At 39.0% G+C, this 14,281-nt stretch overlaps 1 protein-coding gene across 1 annotated transcript in view; it reads left to right on the top strand.

Moving 5' to 3' along the window:
- Positions 1-206: 206 nt before the first annotated feature.
- Positions 207-14,281, top strand: part of LRMDA (leucine rich melanocyte differentiation associated) — a 606,518-nt gene continuing 592,443 nt past the window's right edge. Inside the window, exons 1-2 of the mRNA XM_058810747.1 lie at positions 207-301; positions 4,211-4,311. Of these exons, the coding sequence (XP_058666730.1) occupies positions 272-301; positions 4,211-4,311 (131 nt within the window). The 5' untranslated portion in view covers positions 207-271. The remainder of the gene's footprint in view (positions 302-4,210; positions 4,312-14,281) is intronic.

The following is a 14,281-nucleotide window of genomic DNA, read 5'->3' as shown; positions in this document are numbered from 1 at the left end:
ATGTTCCAGGTAGGATGTCGCAGCGGGGCCCGGGGCAGCCGCCGGACAAGGATGACGGTGCCCGGGCACGCAGCCCTCGGGCCGCCCCAGCTCCCGCTGCCACCGCCCGGGGCCTGGCTGCGCCCTGGGCCCGGCCGCAGGAGGCGGCGGGAGCTCCGCGCTGCCGCCGCCCCCGGCCCGGCCGCGCTTCCGCCCGCGTCAGCTGACTCTGCCAGGCAGCGGCCCGGCCCGGCACCGAGCCCGCGGAGCCTCCGGCGCGGCCACCCGCAGCATGGCAGGGGCGGTGGTGAGCGGAGCGCAGGTAGGTGTCCGCGGCCCGCAAGGCCGGCCGGCCGCGGCCCCACCTGCCGCGGGCAGCGCGCCCCGGCCGGCGCGTCCCGCCCCCAGCACCGGGAGCGGCTGCTCTCGCTCCGCGCCGGCTCCCGCCTCTCTGCCGGTGCCGCTCCCGCTCAGTGGGAACAGGTTTAGTTTCCAGCCGCAGCGAGGCCGGTTTAGTTTCCAGCAGCGCCGCGCCACGCAGGTATCGCCTTCGTCGCCGCAGCGCTGTCCCGAGGCCGCCGAAGGGAAGGGGCTGAGGAGCGGTGCCGGGGGTGCGCTCCCAGCGGCGGCGGATAACGGCGCTCCGGGCCGGGCAGGGCTGCGCTGCCGGTGCCGCTGACGTGCGGCGGGCGCGCCCCCGGGGCTCCCGCGCAGCGCGCTCCCAGCGGGATGCGCTCCGGCTCCGAACCGCGCTTGCTCTGTCCGGCTGGTGGGCCGCGGGAGCGAGCTGAAGGAGAAGGAGTGAAATGTGCTAAGTGTTTGTTGTTCCTCCTGAAACTGCTTATGTTTGTTTCGGTTTGGTTTAGGAGAAGTTGGGAAATTAACACAGCCTGCTGACTTTTACCCAGCGCCTTGTATGGCTACTGAAAAAAATTCTTTGTGAAAGTTGATGACATTAGTGATGAACCTGTGACTAAAGTTAGAACTTTTTCTTCCCTTAAGGAGGAGGAAGCTTGTCTTATTTTTGAAAATGGTTTGCCATTAAACCAGGGTGCTGCCCATCTAATTGCTTCTTTAATCTGGTCGCTATTTCTGTGTGGAATTCATGTAAATATGTGTGTGATATGAAGGCAATTAATTGGCTAATTTTGAAGCTGCTGCAGGAAACAGTCCCTGTAGTCTCTGTGGTGCACCGTGGCACTGAGTGACCCACTGCCTTCTTCTCTTGAGCATGCCTTGAGCCCCTTAATTTGGCTATGTTCCCAGCATACAATCTTCTAACAGCATAGAGTAAAATGTAATGCTCAGCTGACTGGAAATATTCTCCAGATGTAGCTCCCTTCCATGGGAGAGAATGTGCAGTATTGAGAGTTTATACATGACCTTTTTGGTGACATTACTTCATAAAGACGTTACTCTATGAGTTACTAAAATTACAGTATCCTTGTAGAATGATCCCAGAGACTAAATGGTGATACCCTCTGAAACTAAAGCAGAAGAGAGGTGCAACTGCTATTGGTAGTTAACTTATGTTTTGAATATTTTGTAACTACATGTCTTTTTCATGAATTGCATACTGTGTGTTGAAGAGTCTGCAAGAATATCTCAGGCCTCCATAGCCTATCTGATACTGGCCTTTGTGGGAAACTGAGCATTTTGGTGGGGTATTGAGTAGGCCACCAGTAATGACTGACTGTGACCAACCTTCACTATATCTTAGAGAATTAGGTCACAGAAACCTCTACATCCAGTTTTTAATACTGTGTGATGGTCTGTGACTAGTATAGAAAACCTAAGAAATCTGCTATTACTGATGTGCCTTGCAGCCAAAGAGCTGGAGTCTTGGGAAAAGGATGCTTGCTCTCATCTGTCAGTGGTGACATCTCTGGATATGTACTTGGAAGCTCATAGTCATGTTGAGGGTATTTGAAGAGGAAGCAGAAGGAAGAATACTGAGTTATGTACATTTTATTGTTTCCTGAGTAAATTATTTTGAAGTGAAACAATGAAAATGAAGAAATATTCTCATTTCTTCTGTCTACAGACATCTCATTTTATATTAGCATTGTACTATGAGTGTGCTGAAGTGGACTCTGTGGAAGTAAAATGCCTTTACAAGGCCTCAGCATTGAGAGGCCATGATAACAATATGTCATCTGCAAATACGCCTGCGCATAATGTGTTTGCACCAGTTGTGTAAATATATTTACATATTATAACTGTTCAAAGGCCGAACCTTTGAAACATTTAATGTATTTTGTCTCCTGTGTGCTCTAAATGACATTTGTATGAATCCTTTTCTTCAACTTCAATTCTCGTGGATAGGGCTTTGATGGCCAGGTAAGTTTCTGAAGCAGTGTGTGGCAGGCCAGAGTCCCCTGCTCCTCAGCCAGGCCTCCCTGGGTGAAAAGCCAAGTGAGGGTCTGTGCTCTTGCCGTGTTTGTAGCTCCTCAAGTCATTCTTGTCCTCCCAGTGTTAATAGGCATCATATTTTAGTTATTTCTGTTTCAACCTGTTACGTTGAACCAAATGCTTAATCCTGTGTTAAGCTGTTAATGTGATGTCTTTCAAAGGGTTTGCAAGCATTAGTTTAAAGAAATCTACAATTCAGTGAAGAATGATGCAGTTCTTTTGTGCATACCTTTGCGTATGTTGTAAAACACGTTGTGATTATCTTAGATGTAAACTGGAAGAAAACCTCAACATGTTTAATTCAATAAATTCTGTAAAGCATTTTCTGTTATATAGAAACCATTAGGATGCCAACTACCCAAAACAGTTCCTTTCCCTTTTGTTCTTATATTTGCTCAAGTTGTGTGTATGTTCTGGTGCCAGAATATATTGCAAGAGCGGGTCTGATTTAACAAGGGGAAGAAGTTGTTAAACTGAGCTTCAAGCTACCTGTTTTCTGCTCATAAAAATTATTTCACTGTTGTCAGCTTTATCTGTTGAAGTTATTGAACAAAATGAATTAAATGGAATGCCATATAGTATTATCAGATGCAATCATTTTTAGAGCGTAGGAGATCAGGATGACTTGCAGAAGTACATACTGTCAGTCTGCTCTGCAGAGAAGTCTCTGTTTTAACAGAAGGTGGAATACTATCAAAACAACTTTGATGGATTTTTTTTTTGCATATTTTCCATCCAGTGTATTTTACACTAGTGGAATATGGTATTGAAATTGACTTTATAATTAAACAAATGGATAATAACAGTGTTGTATAGGTAGTGGTCTAACATGGTGCTTAACTTGCTAGTTGGTCATTAAGGGAAACTAGGATTTCTGCAGCACAAAATCTGAAATGTCAGTATTTTGAACACAGACAGGATGAGCCAATATAGATGTGTAGAATTCTTGACAATAGTTTTGAAAAGCTTTGTGAGATTTCTTCTTGATTGTGGGAAATCAAACCAGTGACTTCTAAAACGGTATAGCAGAAATAATAGAAAAAGTTCAGCTGCTTTACTTTTTGTGTTCTTCTGGAAATACTGTCACTCACTTCATCCTGACTAAAAACAAATGAGACCAAACAGAATCTGAGTAGACTGGTTTTGTGCTATCACTAATTCTTCCTGTGTTTGCTGAAGATGGGTTAGATGTGCTGGTATGAAAAAGAGTACATGTATGTGAAGGTAATGAGAAGCCAGAAATCTTTCAGACTTCTGTGACTGTCTGAAAAGAAGCTGCATGCTTCATTTTCATGGACATGGGCAGCCCTCTTGCTCTGTCCCTACTGTTTGCTACTGGGAGTAATAATCTTCTCAAGGAATGGTTACAATGGATTGACCATACACTGCTGAGGTATTTCTGCACCTAAATTTAGAAAACAACCTTTGTTTGTTGTATATGAAGGGCCAGACTGGAAGATCCTTTGGATGGCTTCTGGTCCTTCAAACAAATTTCTTCTGGAACATGCCAGAATGGTAATGTGAAGTAACATTAGAGCAAAGTATGAACAGTGAAATAGAAGAAATGTGATACATTTAATTCAAGTATTTTTACTGGAAGGAGACAAAACATGCATAAAGACTATAGATATGATAAGTATTAAGTAGATGGTATCATTGGGAAATGAGTTTTTGTGCTAGATATTATAGCTGTAAAATTTATGTAGTTTAAAGCTGTAATGCCAATTTGTTGCATGTTACCATTTTATCAATGAGACAAAATCTGGACAGGGACCCAAATCTACTGATGAAATGTTTCCCTGTTGCTTCTCTTTCTCAGGTGTCCTACATTAGTCAGGACTGTGAAGAAATTCCAGAATTCCTAGGAAGAAAATATGGACACATGGCAAAAAGGCTAGATCTTAGCTTCAACTTGCTAAGGTATGTGGCAATATGTAGTTTTTCAAGTGCAATGTGGAATTCCAACTCCTAAAATAGACTGTTTTTTTTTTCAAAGTAGAAGAATGTACATTGGGTACATTTAAATGTTGTCAAGTGGATGACACTTTTATAGGTAATGTTTGTCTCCTTTTCTCCCACACTTGGAGCACAAATAACCAGGTAAGTCTGGAAAAGTAATATGTGTTAACATAAATTATGCCCATTGAGAAGTTTATGCTTTGTCCTCTACTTAAATTGGAAAATTAACGTCGTTACCTGAAGAAGTGAAGAATGGGATCAGAAATAAATTTTCCTTAACCAAAACACAAGTAAGTATGTGCTTCTGTCCCTTTCTAAAAATTTTATTGATGGATTTCTGTTTATTACTATATATGCTTTATAATGCTCTTTTCCCAGATGATGTTTTTTGTTCTATGATTTTATTTTTGTGCATCTGTGTAGTTAAGTGCTAAAGCTAAGCACAATTAGAATTTGTAATTCCTTTTAAGTATTTTAATATATGGATTGGTTTAGGATTCTGTAGTATTGCTGCAAGCTACTATGGCATCCCATTTCATTTAATCCTTATAAGAGAGCCTGCTGAGGTGCAGCAGAGTATATTTCTGGTTGAAAAATGTGGGTAAGTATGGAGAAAATTTGAGTGCAGTTGTCTGCTTAATAAAAAAATAGGTTTGTGGAGGTAGGGTTGGACTCAACTAATTTCCCTTTAATTTTACTGGGGGTAAGCTTGTCTGCTTGTGAAGAGTAATACAGGAAGTTGTGTGCTGATGCCTTGTTTTCCTAGAAGAAACAACCATTGATTTTTAACTTACTTAACACTCATAAATGTTCTTCTGGGCCTTTGTCAACTCTGAAAGAATGAATCATACATGTAAGAGGTAGCTGAGCAAAGGAGACACTAAATCTGTGGATTGTTGCTGTCTTATACTGTGACTCTGTATTGTTGGATATTGTAATGAGAAAAGAGAATTTTTCTGGGGCATGGGATCAAATGGTAATTTCTATTTTATTTTGTCCTGAAGGTAATTCAAGGGTTTGTAGGTATATTAAGATTTAGCATGTTGACAAGACTGCTCCTTCTTTACATTTCTGGGAAATAAAGGTGTTTGTCTCTTTCAGTTAATGCATGATTTGAAGAACAATTCTCTGATTTTGTTTCATTTCATAAAGTAAAATAATAACATCAAATTTGGGTGTAAAGTACCACTGTAAAACTCTGATCATATTTTCATAGAGAGCACAATTGGTGATGTATTTCTGAAATCTGTGTTTTCTTTCCTTCTTCTCTACTAAAAAACACTTAGCTTGTTTTTCAGAAGGGGTATAATGTGGTTTTATTGAGGTTTGGGGAAGAACAATCAGCTTGTGATGTAGGAGAAGTTGTAGTTGTAAATCTATAAAAGTATTTTAAGACCGGAAATCAGATTTGGGAAAGGGGAGAAGTGGATTTTTTTCTTTTCCTTTAGGAAACTAACACTAAATGGGATGAGAGCAGTAAGAGTTTGTCATTTTGAGTCGTGCTTAGGTTTATTAAGCGTATGGAAACTACGAGTGAAGTATTTATGGTGCAATAGCTGTGAAGTATTTGTGGTACAGTAGCTGTTCACACTGGGCTGCATTTATATATTAGCCCTGTACCTACATGTTATTGAGAAAGTCAGAAAAGATACAGAATAAATGCCATAACCTTAAATGAATGTGAATATAGAGTAATGTCTTGGGCAGCTGTTGAAGCAAGTGTAAGCAGTGACCTCTTCTTTAAACAGGTGTTATTACTTAAAAATCTAACAATGTTGTAGTATAGTGATGAGTTTTATGATGATTAGCAGTAAATGCTTAATTTGAAGAGTTTAGACTGTTGTTTTCAGTGGGGAAACAATCCCTACAATTAATGTTGATTTAGAAAGGAGTTTGATTTTTTTAGTATAACTTACTGTCTCCTGTTGTCCCTTGGTAAAGGTGCAAGTTGAATGAAGAAGACCAAGGGTGACCAAATATAGGAAAAGATGAAGAGAATGCTGTGTTTTGTTAGCACTGTAGTTATTTGCAATAAAGATGTTAGCTTTCATTATAATTTGATTTATTATTGCATGAGAGCTTGTGTATTTTTTTGAAAAGAAAAAAGAAAACCAAATGTTCTTGCATGTGATGGTTTTGTTACAAAGATTTCCCTGGTTATTTTCTTTTTGCCTGGGGTGTGTTCATATAACAGAGGAGGGGAGGGTTGTCATTAGCTCTTTTGAACTGGCAGTTTAATACAGAGGAAAGTGTACATTTTTCACCATTTTTTTTCTGACTTCAGAATTCTTCCCAGGCTAGAGCCCCTTCCTCTTTCTTAAAATTTAGAGGCTGTGTAGATGCTTAATTATCTTTGCATCAGATGTGGTATATCTAATATCAGCACTTGATACATAATCACAAACAGTTGCTTTTGTGTCTTTCTTGTTTGCCTTTTTCCAAGAGCTAGTGTCTCTCCTCGAAGTGACTGCTACCAGTTGCAGTGGTTACACATCTCCCCTTTTCCCTGGGAGGGAAAGGAAAGAAAGAGGTGAAAGGTACAAGGGAACTTAAATGGGAATTTTGGGAAAGAGGAGGAGTGACAGCAATTTGCTGTGTGTGAGGCAAAGAGAAAAATGTGTGTGTGCTTAATTGGCAGGATGTGGTGCCACTGGATTGCCTCCTGCTTATGTCTCTGGCTGGTGGAAATCCTTCAATCCCAGACGACTGTAGTCCACTTGTGACTTATTTCTTCTGATGCTGTTTTCATTACATTGATTTTGTTTGAATACTTTCTAATATCTTTTGTTTCCTTTTGGGGCCAAGAGAGGGTTGTGAAGAAGATGGAGCCAAAATCTTGTCAAATGCACAGCAAAAGAACAAGAGGCAGTTGTTACAGCTGCAGCAAGGGAATTTCCAGCCACCTCCGGGAAGGTTGAGTGGAAGAGGTGCCTAGAGATGCTCTGGAATCTCCACCCTGGGTGGTATTTAAAATGCGACTGGACATAACTCCAAGCAACCTGATCTAAATTTTGAAATCCCCTTTTCTGAGCAGGGAATTGGACTAGATGATCTCTAGATGCTCCTTCCAACCTAAGTTATGCTGTGCTTCTGCAACTTTATTGGTGTGGTATGGCCTCAGTTGTAGCAGCTCTTTTGATTTCATAGTGAATTTCATCTATTTTAGAAATGAACTATTTACACTGTATATTTTCAATAAGGCATGTTTCAGCAGCAGAGATATTTTGCTTTGGAAATCTGCTCCTGAACCTCTCGTGACAACTGTATTTGATAGCCTTCCCTAGGAACAGGGTCCTTTCATAATAGGTGGAAAACATTTCCCAGTTCTCATTTTGTGAAGGCACAGAGCATGGGAAGAGGAGACACTGATGTGTGAGGGTTAGTGTTACCTGGAGACTTCATAAAGGATTTCAAGGTGGAAAAAAAACCTATTTTTGATCATGGAAAATTCAAGATTTCACTAAAACAAGAACAAGGTAAGTAGTAATCACTGGTGAAGGAAGGAAAGTAAGTGTGTAAGAAGGATGTAGTAGCGGTAGGGGGTAGAGATTTGGATGAAGTACAAAGATTTTAGTTTAGATGCATCTTGCTATCTTGTGGGAACTAAAAAAACCCAAACAACCCACTACTTGTTCAAAGCTTTTTTTCACTTGTCCTAGATGACTGTGTTCAAATTTTTTCCTTTCACATTGAAGGCTAAATGCACTCCAGTGCTTGAATAACAGATGTCAGTGGTTTTGTACAAACAGGTGCCATGCTTTTATAAATAACATCTACAGTTGAATTCACTGAGAAGTCCATCTTGTGATTTTGTCCTCAGTAGTTTTAAACATGTGAGTTGTTTTCCTTTTTCTTAGAGAGATTTCTTCTTGGTCTAAGCTATGAGGTGAAAGGGAGAGTGAATCTTTAATCTTGGCCAATGAGGAAGGATTAATCCAATAATTGTGCTCATGGAGATACAAATATCTCTTCCTTCTCTCTAGGGTGCAGATTATTTCTTCTAGGAGCCTGAATAATTTGCACAGTATGTGCTTGTGCATAATTTCCACTGTGTGATGAAGAAGGTGCACGAATGAAAACATTCCCTTGAACTTCAGTCCTAGTCTGGAATGTTCCTCCATGACTTTTGTGAGGCTGAGGCTTTGTAATATCTTCTCTGTGGACTAGGTATTATTCTTTCTCTCTTCTGCCTCCTGTTTTTTAGCCTGGGGGAATATGCAAGTGGCAGCCTGAAAATGGGCTTCAGTTTTCACAGGGCATGTTCCTCTTTGTAAGTTGAGCATGTGAAAGAAAGGCTTTTTTTTTTTTTTTTAACCACCTTCCCGGTCTATGCGGCAATAAGACATGCAAAACAGGAAGATGAACAACAAAAGTAAGATGGAAATAAAAGCCAGAATTCAAAACAAAGCATGACATATTTTTAAAGCCTTTAGACTCATCTTTATAGCACTTTAAAATGTTGAAGGAAATGCACTATTGTTAAAACTTCTTGATGGTTTTATTTATAAGGTAGAAAAATATTTTCACCATAATTGGGTAACTCTTAATCGTAGCAATTGCATATTTATCAGTATGAGGGGCTGTTATTAATGTAGCTGTCATGCACAAACACATTTCTGCATTAAATCCATTTAGTATGTGCATTATTCGGTCTAGAATGTCACCAGGACATCAAAGCCCCCTTAGGCATAAGAGCACAGTGCCCTGCTGTGGCTGCAGAAAGGGCTTGATCAATAAATGTAACATGTTAATGCAGAGCAAATAGAATAAAAGATTTCTTTGACAAGACATGAAAAATCACCTTGTGGCAGCTGGCATGGTGATGCCATTTCAGCGGAGACACTAGCAAAGTTGATCTGACAAGTAAAGAGGAGAGATGATGGTTATAAGGTGCTTTTGTTTCAAACTTCTTTCTTGACCTGTCAGGTTTTGAAGGAGCCTGAATGGCCCTTTTTTGTCATGTGAAAATTGTAGTCTTAGGCAGTTATGAAGCAGTTATCTCTTCTCAAATTGTGAATGCTGCTGTTTAATTGATTCACTTAGCATTTGAAACTGTCACGCATTAATAATTGCTAAATCCTGTAGATACTGCTCCAGTGTGTCATGCTTAAATGTGTAGTTATCAGAAAATTAATATCCTTAATGAACTGATGCTTTCAAACTAGCATTGCATGAAATCTCTTTTGCCCTTTCATTTGCTGAAGGTATATCAGCCAGTTTTCAGAGAAACCCCTCCCGACAGTTGTGTGGTTTTATTTATTTATTTTTTTGATGCCCAACAAATGCCAGCTTTGCTTTGGGTACATAGTGTGCTCAATGACAATAAATATAGTAATTATGCTGGAGTTGGTAATTAACATAATTATAGTCAATTACGACAAATACAGTGCAGAGCTAAATGAATGAGGGTGAGAAATTAGCAAGCTAATTGATTTACCTTACGTGCTGCTTTTTCCTGCAACTAACAGTTGCAGATTTTCTGCAGGAAAGAGTGTTTACAAATAGCTGATTGTGTTTTGAAATGATTCTGTCTTGTGGCTCTCACTGCTGCTTCCCCTACACTGAGGTGAAGAGGGTTGAAATATGGGGTAGTGGTTACAAGGAGAAAGGAGCTGCTTGGTCCTCACTGAATGCTTTGAAGGAAGATGTATGTACTTACTTTAATTTTAGATGCTTCTTCCGGTATTGAAAGGAAAAAAGCCTATGTGATCCTTTAGAAAAGATACTGCTTGAGAAATTTTGGACATATATTTTAATCCCCTTAGATGTTGCCTGAATTATCTAAGAAACATTTATCTATCTGTCTGTTGATGTCAGACATCTGCAGAGCACTGGATAGCTGGGGGAAGAATTGTTCAAGGAATCTAAGTGTGTTGAAACAGTATGCCCTTGTTCAACCATCAGTTTCAATAATTTAAACCACTGGACCAGTAGGGATGCATAATATCATAACATTTGTGCACATTATAATTGCCTGTTTTGTTTCAAGATGATTTATAGTATCTTGTCTGAAATAAGAGTATTGGAGCTATGGAGTTAATCTGTTTCACTCTCCTTGTTTTTTTCTTTTCTTTCAAGCATGATGACAGTTTACTATGTGAAAGGAGAATGTATATGTTTTAAAAAATCTTATTGAAGATTTTGTATTGCTCTTTTAAGAAGGATGTTGAGTAGTAGTTGAGATTTCTGTCTTTAAGAAAACAGTAATTTACATATGTTTTGTAAATTTTATTCTGGCTATTGTTTACGGTTTGAAGGTAAATGGAATTGTATAGAGAGACTTCAGCAAAAAGATAATGTTTTCCATGGCTAAGCAATCTGAAATTTATAAATTCTTGGTAATTTTTCTTCTACTATTGCAGTAAATGTATCAAGTTCAAATTAGTAGGTGTGTAGTTTGAGGTGGATACTCAAAGTTTACCCTTAAAGGGATGTCCTACAATAAGCACAATATACTCTTTTTAAAATAATGTTGAAACGTTATGGGTGTTTAAAAATACTTGTACAGTAACACTGCTAAGAATGGTCAGTCTTTAGAAACAATTAAGCTCCTAGAATAATTTTGCTGAATTAAATATTTATACATGAGGAATCACTGCAATTATTTACAGATATAATAATCTTTCTGTTGAAGTCTTACATGTTTATTAATCACTGTGGACTACCTTATGTGTAATTATCTTTCTACTGAAAGAGCTTGTTGTATCAGATGGACTGAAGACAAGTATGTTGATAGATTCTTTCTACGTAGGTAATACCTAGGGAGTTGCGCAAGAGAAAGTTTTATAGATGTATAACTATTGGAAAACTAGAAGGAGAGCATTACCAGTAACAAAAACAATTACAAACTTCAGTTATTAACTCTGCTTTGGGCAGTTAATAGACATCAAACCTAAATCTACTCCTTGCTCTCTTCTTCCCTTCTTTTTCCCTCTCACCATGCAACCCCTTTTTAAAAAGTGGCATTTGAGCAGGAACCAGGTGTGATCTGGCTTTTTTCCCCCACCTTAAATCTTTGGAAATACTAAAACTATTAAGATATGCCTTTTCTCGCATGCAACAGCCATGCCTGTGTTCTGTTGCTTTGTCAACTTTAAATGTGATTATAGAATATTTGCCACTACAAAGCATTATCTGTATGTTTTTCTGACTTGTATATTTTCCTGCTGTGTCTTAATTCTGGTCATTGGTTTATTGTTGATATGAAGGGGACCAGTCAATGACTGTTGTTAAAAATACCAAATCAGTGGGTTGTAGTATGCACTTAAATATCTCACTTATTTCAGCATACTATACCATGGAGATAAGCTGTACTTTTTCGTGGAAAAGTTATTTTTCCAAACTCAGTAATATGTTAATAATAGGTACTATAAATGGTTGTATTTCAGTATGGGTGGATGTTATCTTCTTCAATCCCAGCAGCCTCTCTTTTTGTCTATCGATCCTTGCTTGACTTTTTATGGCCACATAGTCACTAACAGACTGTGAAAACACTGTTGTATATATATACCTCTGACCCCCCGTGCTGGCCATCATCCATTGATTTACAGTACCTGACAGATCAGAACACAGGATTGTTTTCTGTTCTGCTTTCCTCAGGAAGGCTTAACATTGTGGAAGGAGTTGTCTTCAGGGTGAATCACGTGGTAGAATTGGGCAAAAACTTTTTACCTGTACCGTTGGCTTAGGGGATGGTGTACGTTCACATTGTGTACCAGAGAATTCTTGAGAGGATTACTAGAATTTGAAATCTGGTAAAAAAATTAAACGGCACAATTTGACATTAAGTAAAATAAGTTTGTGAGCTTTGATTGTTACATCCTTAATTATAGCTGGTGAATATTGCTATGCTGGTTGGTGAAAGTTCTGTTTTTGGGGAAATCCATGTCAAAAGGTCTGTTGCAATTATGAATCAAGATGAAATCTGTACTTCTGAACAAAGATGAGTGACAAACTGGGACTTGAACAGAGATAGGGTTTCATATTAAACATCCATTGACTCAAGGCTGTTGGTAAATCCTTTTGACTGAGGCAGAGCATTTCCCAGTGAACTGGTGTTTGCATCACATAATTATCTTCATATTTCAGTGTGTAGGGAGTGAACTGCTTTTTCTTGATCAGAGATTGAAGTTGGATTTTGAAGTGATGTTGGATGCTAAATCTACACAACCTGCAGTTATTTTTTGGGTACCCAGAGCACTTAATTCACTGGCATAGTCAATTCAACTCCTCTTGTGAAAACCAGTCTTAAACTAAAATCAATTTTTGTGTTGAATTCTGTTCTGAACAATTGGAATCTATGTTAGATTGAGAGAATATCAGTTAATTAATGGAAGAATATCACAGTCTATGCAAAGTATTGGCATTTGGAAGAGAAATAGTTTGATGTAATTGTTTTAGTTTTCAAAGAATGGTAGTAGATTGAAAATAATATCTTGGTGACTGCTCCTGCGTAGTCCATGATTATCTGGATTTTAAGACTGAGAAGTACTTTTTTTCAAGAACATTGGGGGTTAAAGAAAAGGGCATGATAAAGAGCATTTGTTAAGTACAGTAATCAGATGGATCATTATTACTTTCTGACTTCCTTAATCTCTCTCACTCTAAAACAGTATTTCCTCATCATTGCTGTTGTGAAACAAGAGCGAAGGACTGCAGAAATAACTGTTGTCTGAGGACAAGGAGCTTGGCTGAAGGGAAGAACCTGCATTAACCCTGGAATTATTGTCTCTATCTTTTCCTCTCTAGTTGAAAGGTATCTTCTTCTCACCTTAATGCAATAGAAAGGATTCTCAGCATATAGTTGCAGATGTGAAGAACTGACTAGCTTTGCTGATTCCAATCACTAAGGAGGGCCTCAGTCCTCCAGTGTTGAACTAACATGCTGGTGGTCATGGTACAAAAAGCTACTTGGCATTTGGCAGGAAAATACTTATGGAGCTTCTGCTTATGGATCACTTGTTTGCTTATGTGGTCTTGCATGGTTTGTGCCACTTTTTAGGTCTTGCATTTTACATAAATCATCTTTACATAAATTATCCTGGAGATGGTTTTTCAGATGAAAAAGACCATCCCCAAATCCTTCTCTCGTGCAAGTGTGAAGAGTGAGGAGCATGGAAGTGCAAAAGGGCCATGTATTTTTCTCAGGCTCGGGATTCTGCATGTCAAACCAGACATGCTATACAATAATTATACTGTCTTTAGGGTCATGGTTAATGCAGTGTTATAGCTCAGTTGCAGGCTTTACCCATGAACTGATGCTTGCAATTATGTGACATTTTATATTTTTTATTTATATTTTTTTGTTTCTTCTAGTCTTCCCTTTTGATGATGCTTACCTGAGTGAGTTGCTCATTGGTAGAGAAGGAAGATTATTTTCTTTCTTAATACTTTATTCTGCCTTTTTAATTTAATTTGCCTGCTGAGTTTACAACTGGAAGTGGTGAATGTTGTTTATGTAATACAGCCGTTAGCATTGCTCATGTTTGTAGAAAATCTTGCTAAGGTGAGAGAGAACAGTGGTAGAAATAAGTTTCAAAAGAACACAAGTAAGAGTTCTAATGTTAGGAGGTAGTTTAATTGGTCCAAATGTCAGGGAGGTTGATAGACTCTTTCAGATTGGGCCCATAGTTCTCTTCAGGTGCTTAAGTGTCTGCTGTTTTTCCTGTGCAGTTGCTGTATGAGCTGTATTGGCAGATAGTAATAATTGGATGTATGCACAAGGCCAGCTCATTTTTTTCATAGAAAGCATAGTGTGTGTTGGCTGCTGCTGACAGCTTACTGGCATTTAATGCACACACAGAGACATGCACACCCCCGCACAAAAAAATAACATCTTATAAATAAAGATCTTCTGGATGTATGCATATTTCCTTTATATATAAGTATGGTATATTTATTATATGTATATCAGTTATATTTTTAATCTATA

This window comes from Ammospiza caudacuta, chromosome 9 (assembly GCF_027887145.1).
Source record: "Ammospiza caudacuta isolate bAmmCau1 chromosome 9, bAmmCau1.pri, whole genome shotgun sequence".
In the NCBI taxonomy this organism is placed as follows: Eukaryota; Metazoa; Chordata; class Aves; order Passeriformes; family Passerellidae; genus Ammospiza; species Ammospiza caudacuta.
This window is presented reverse-complemented; position numbering and strand designations above follow the sequence as displayed.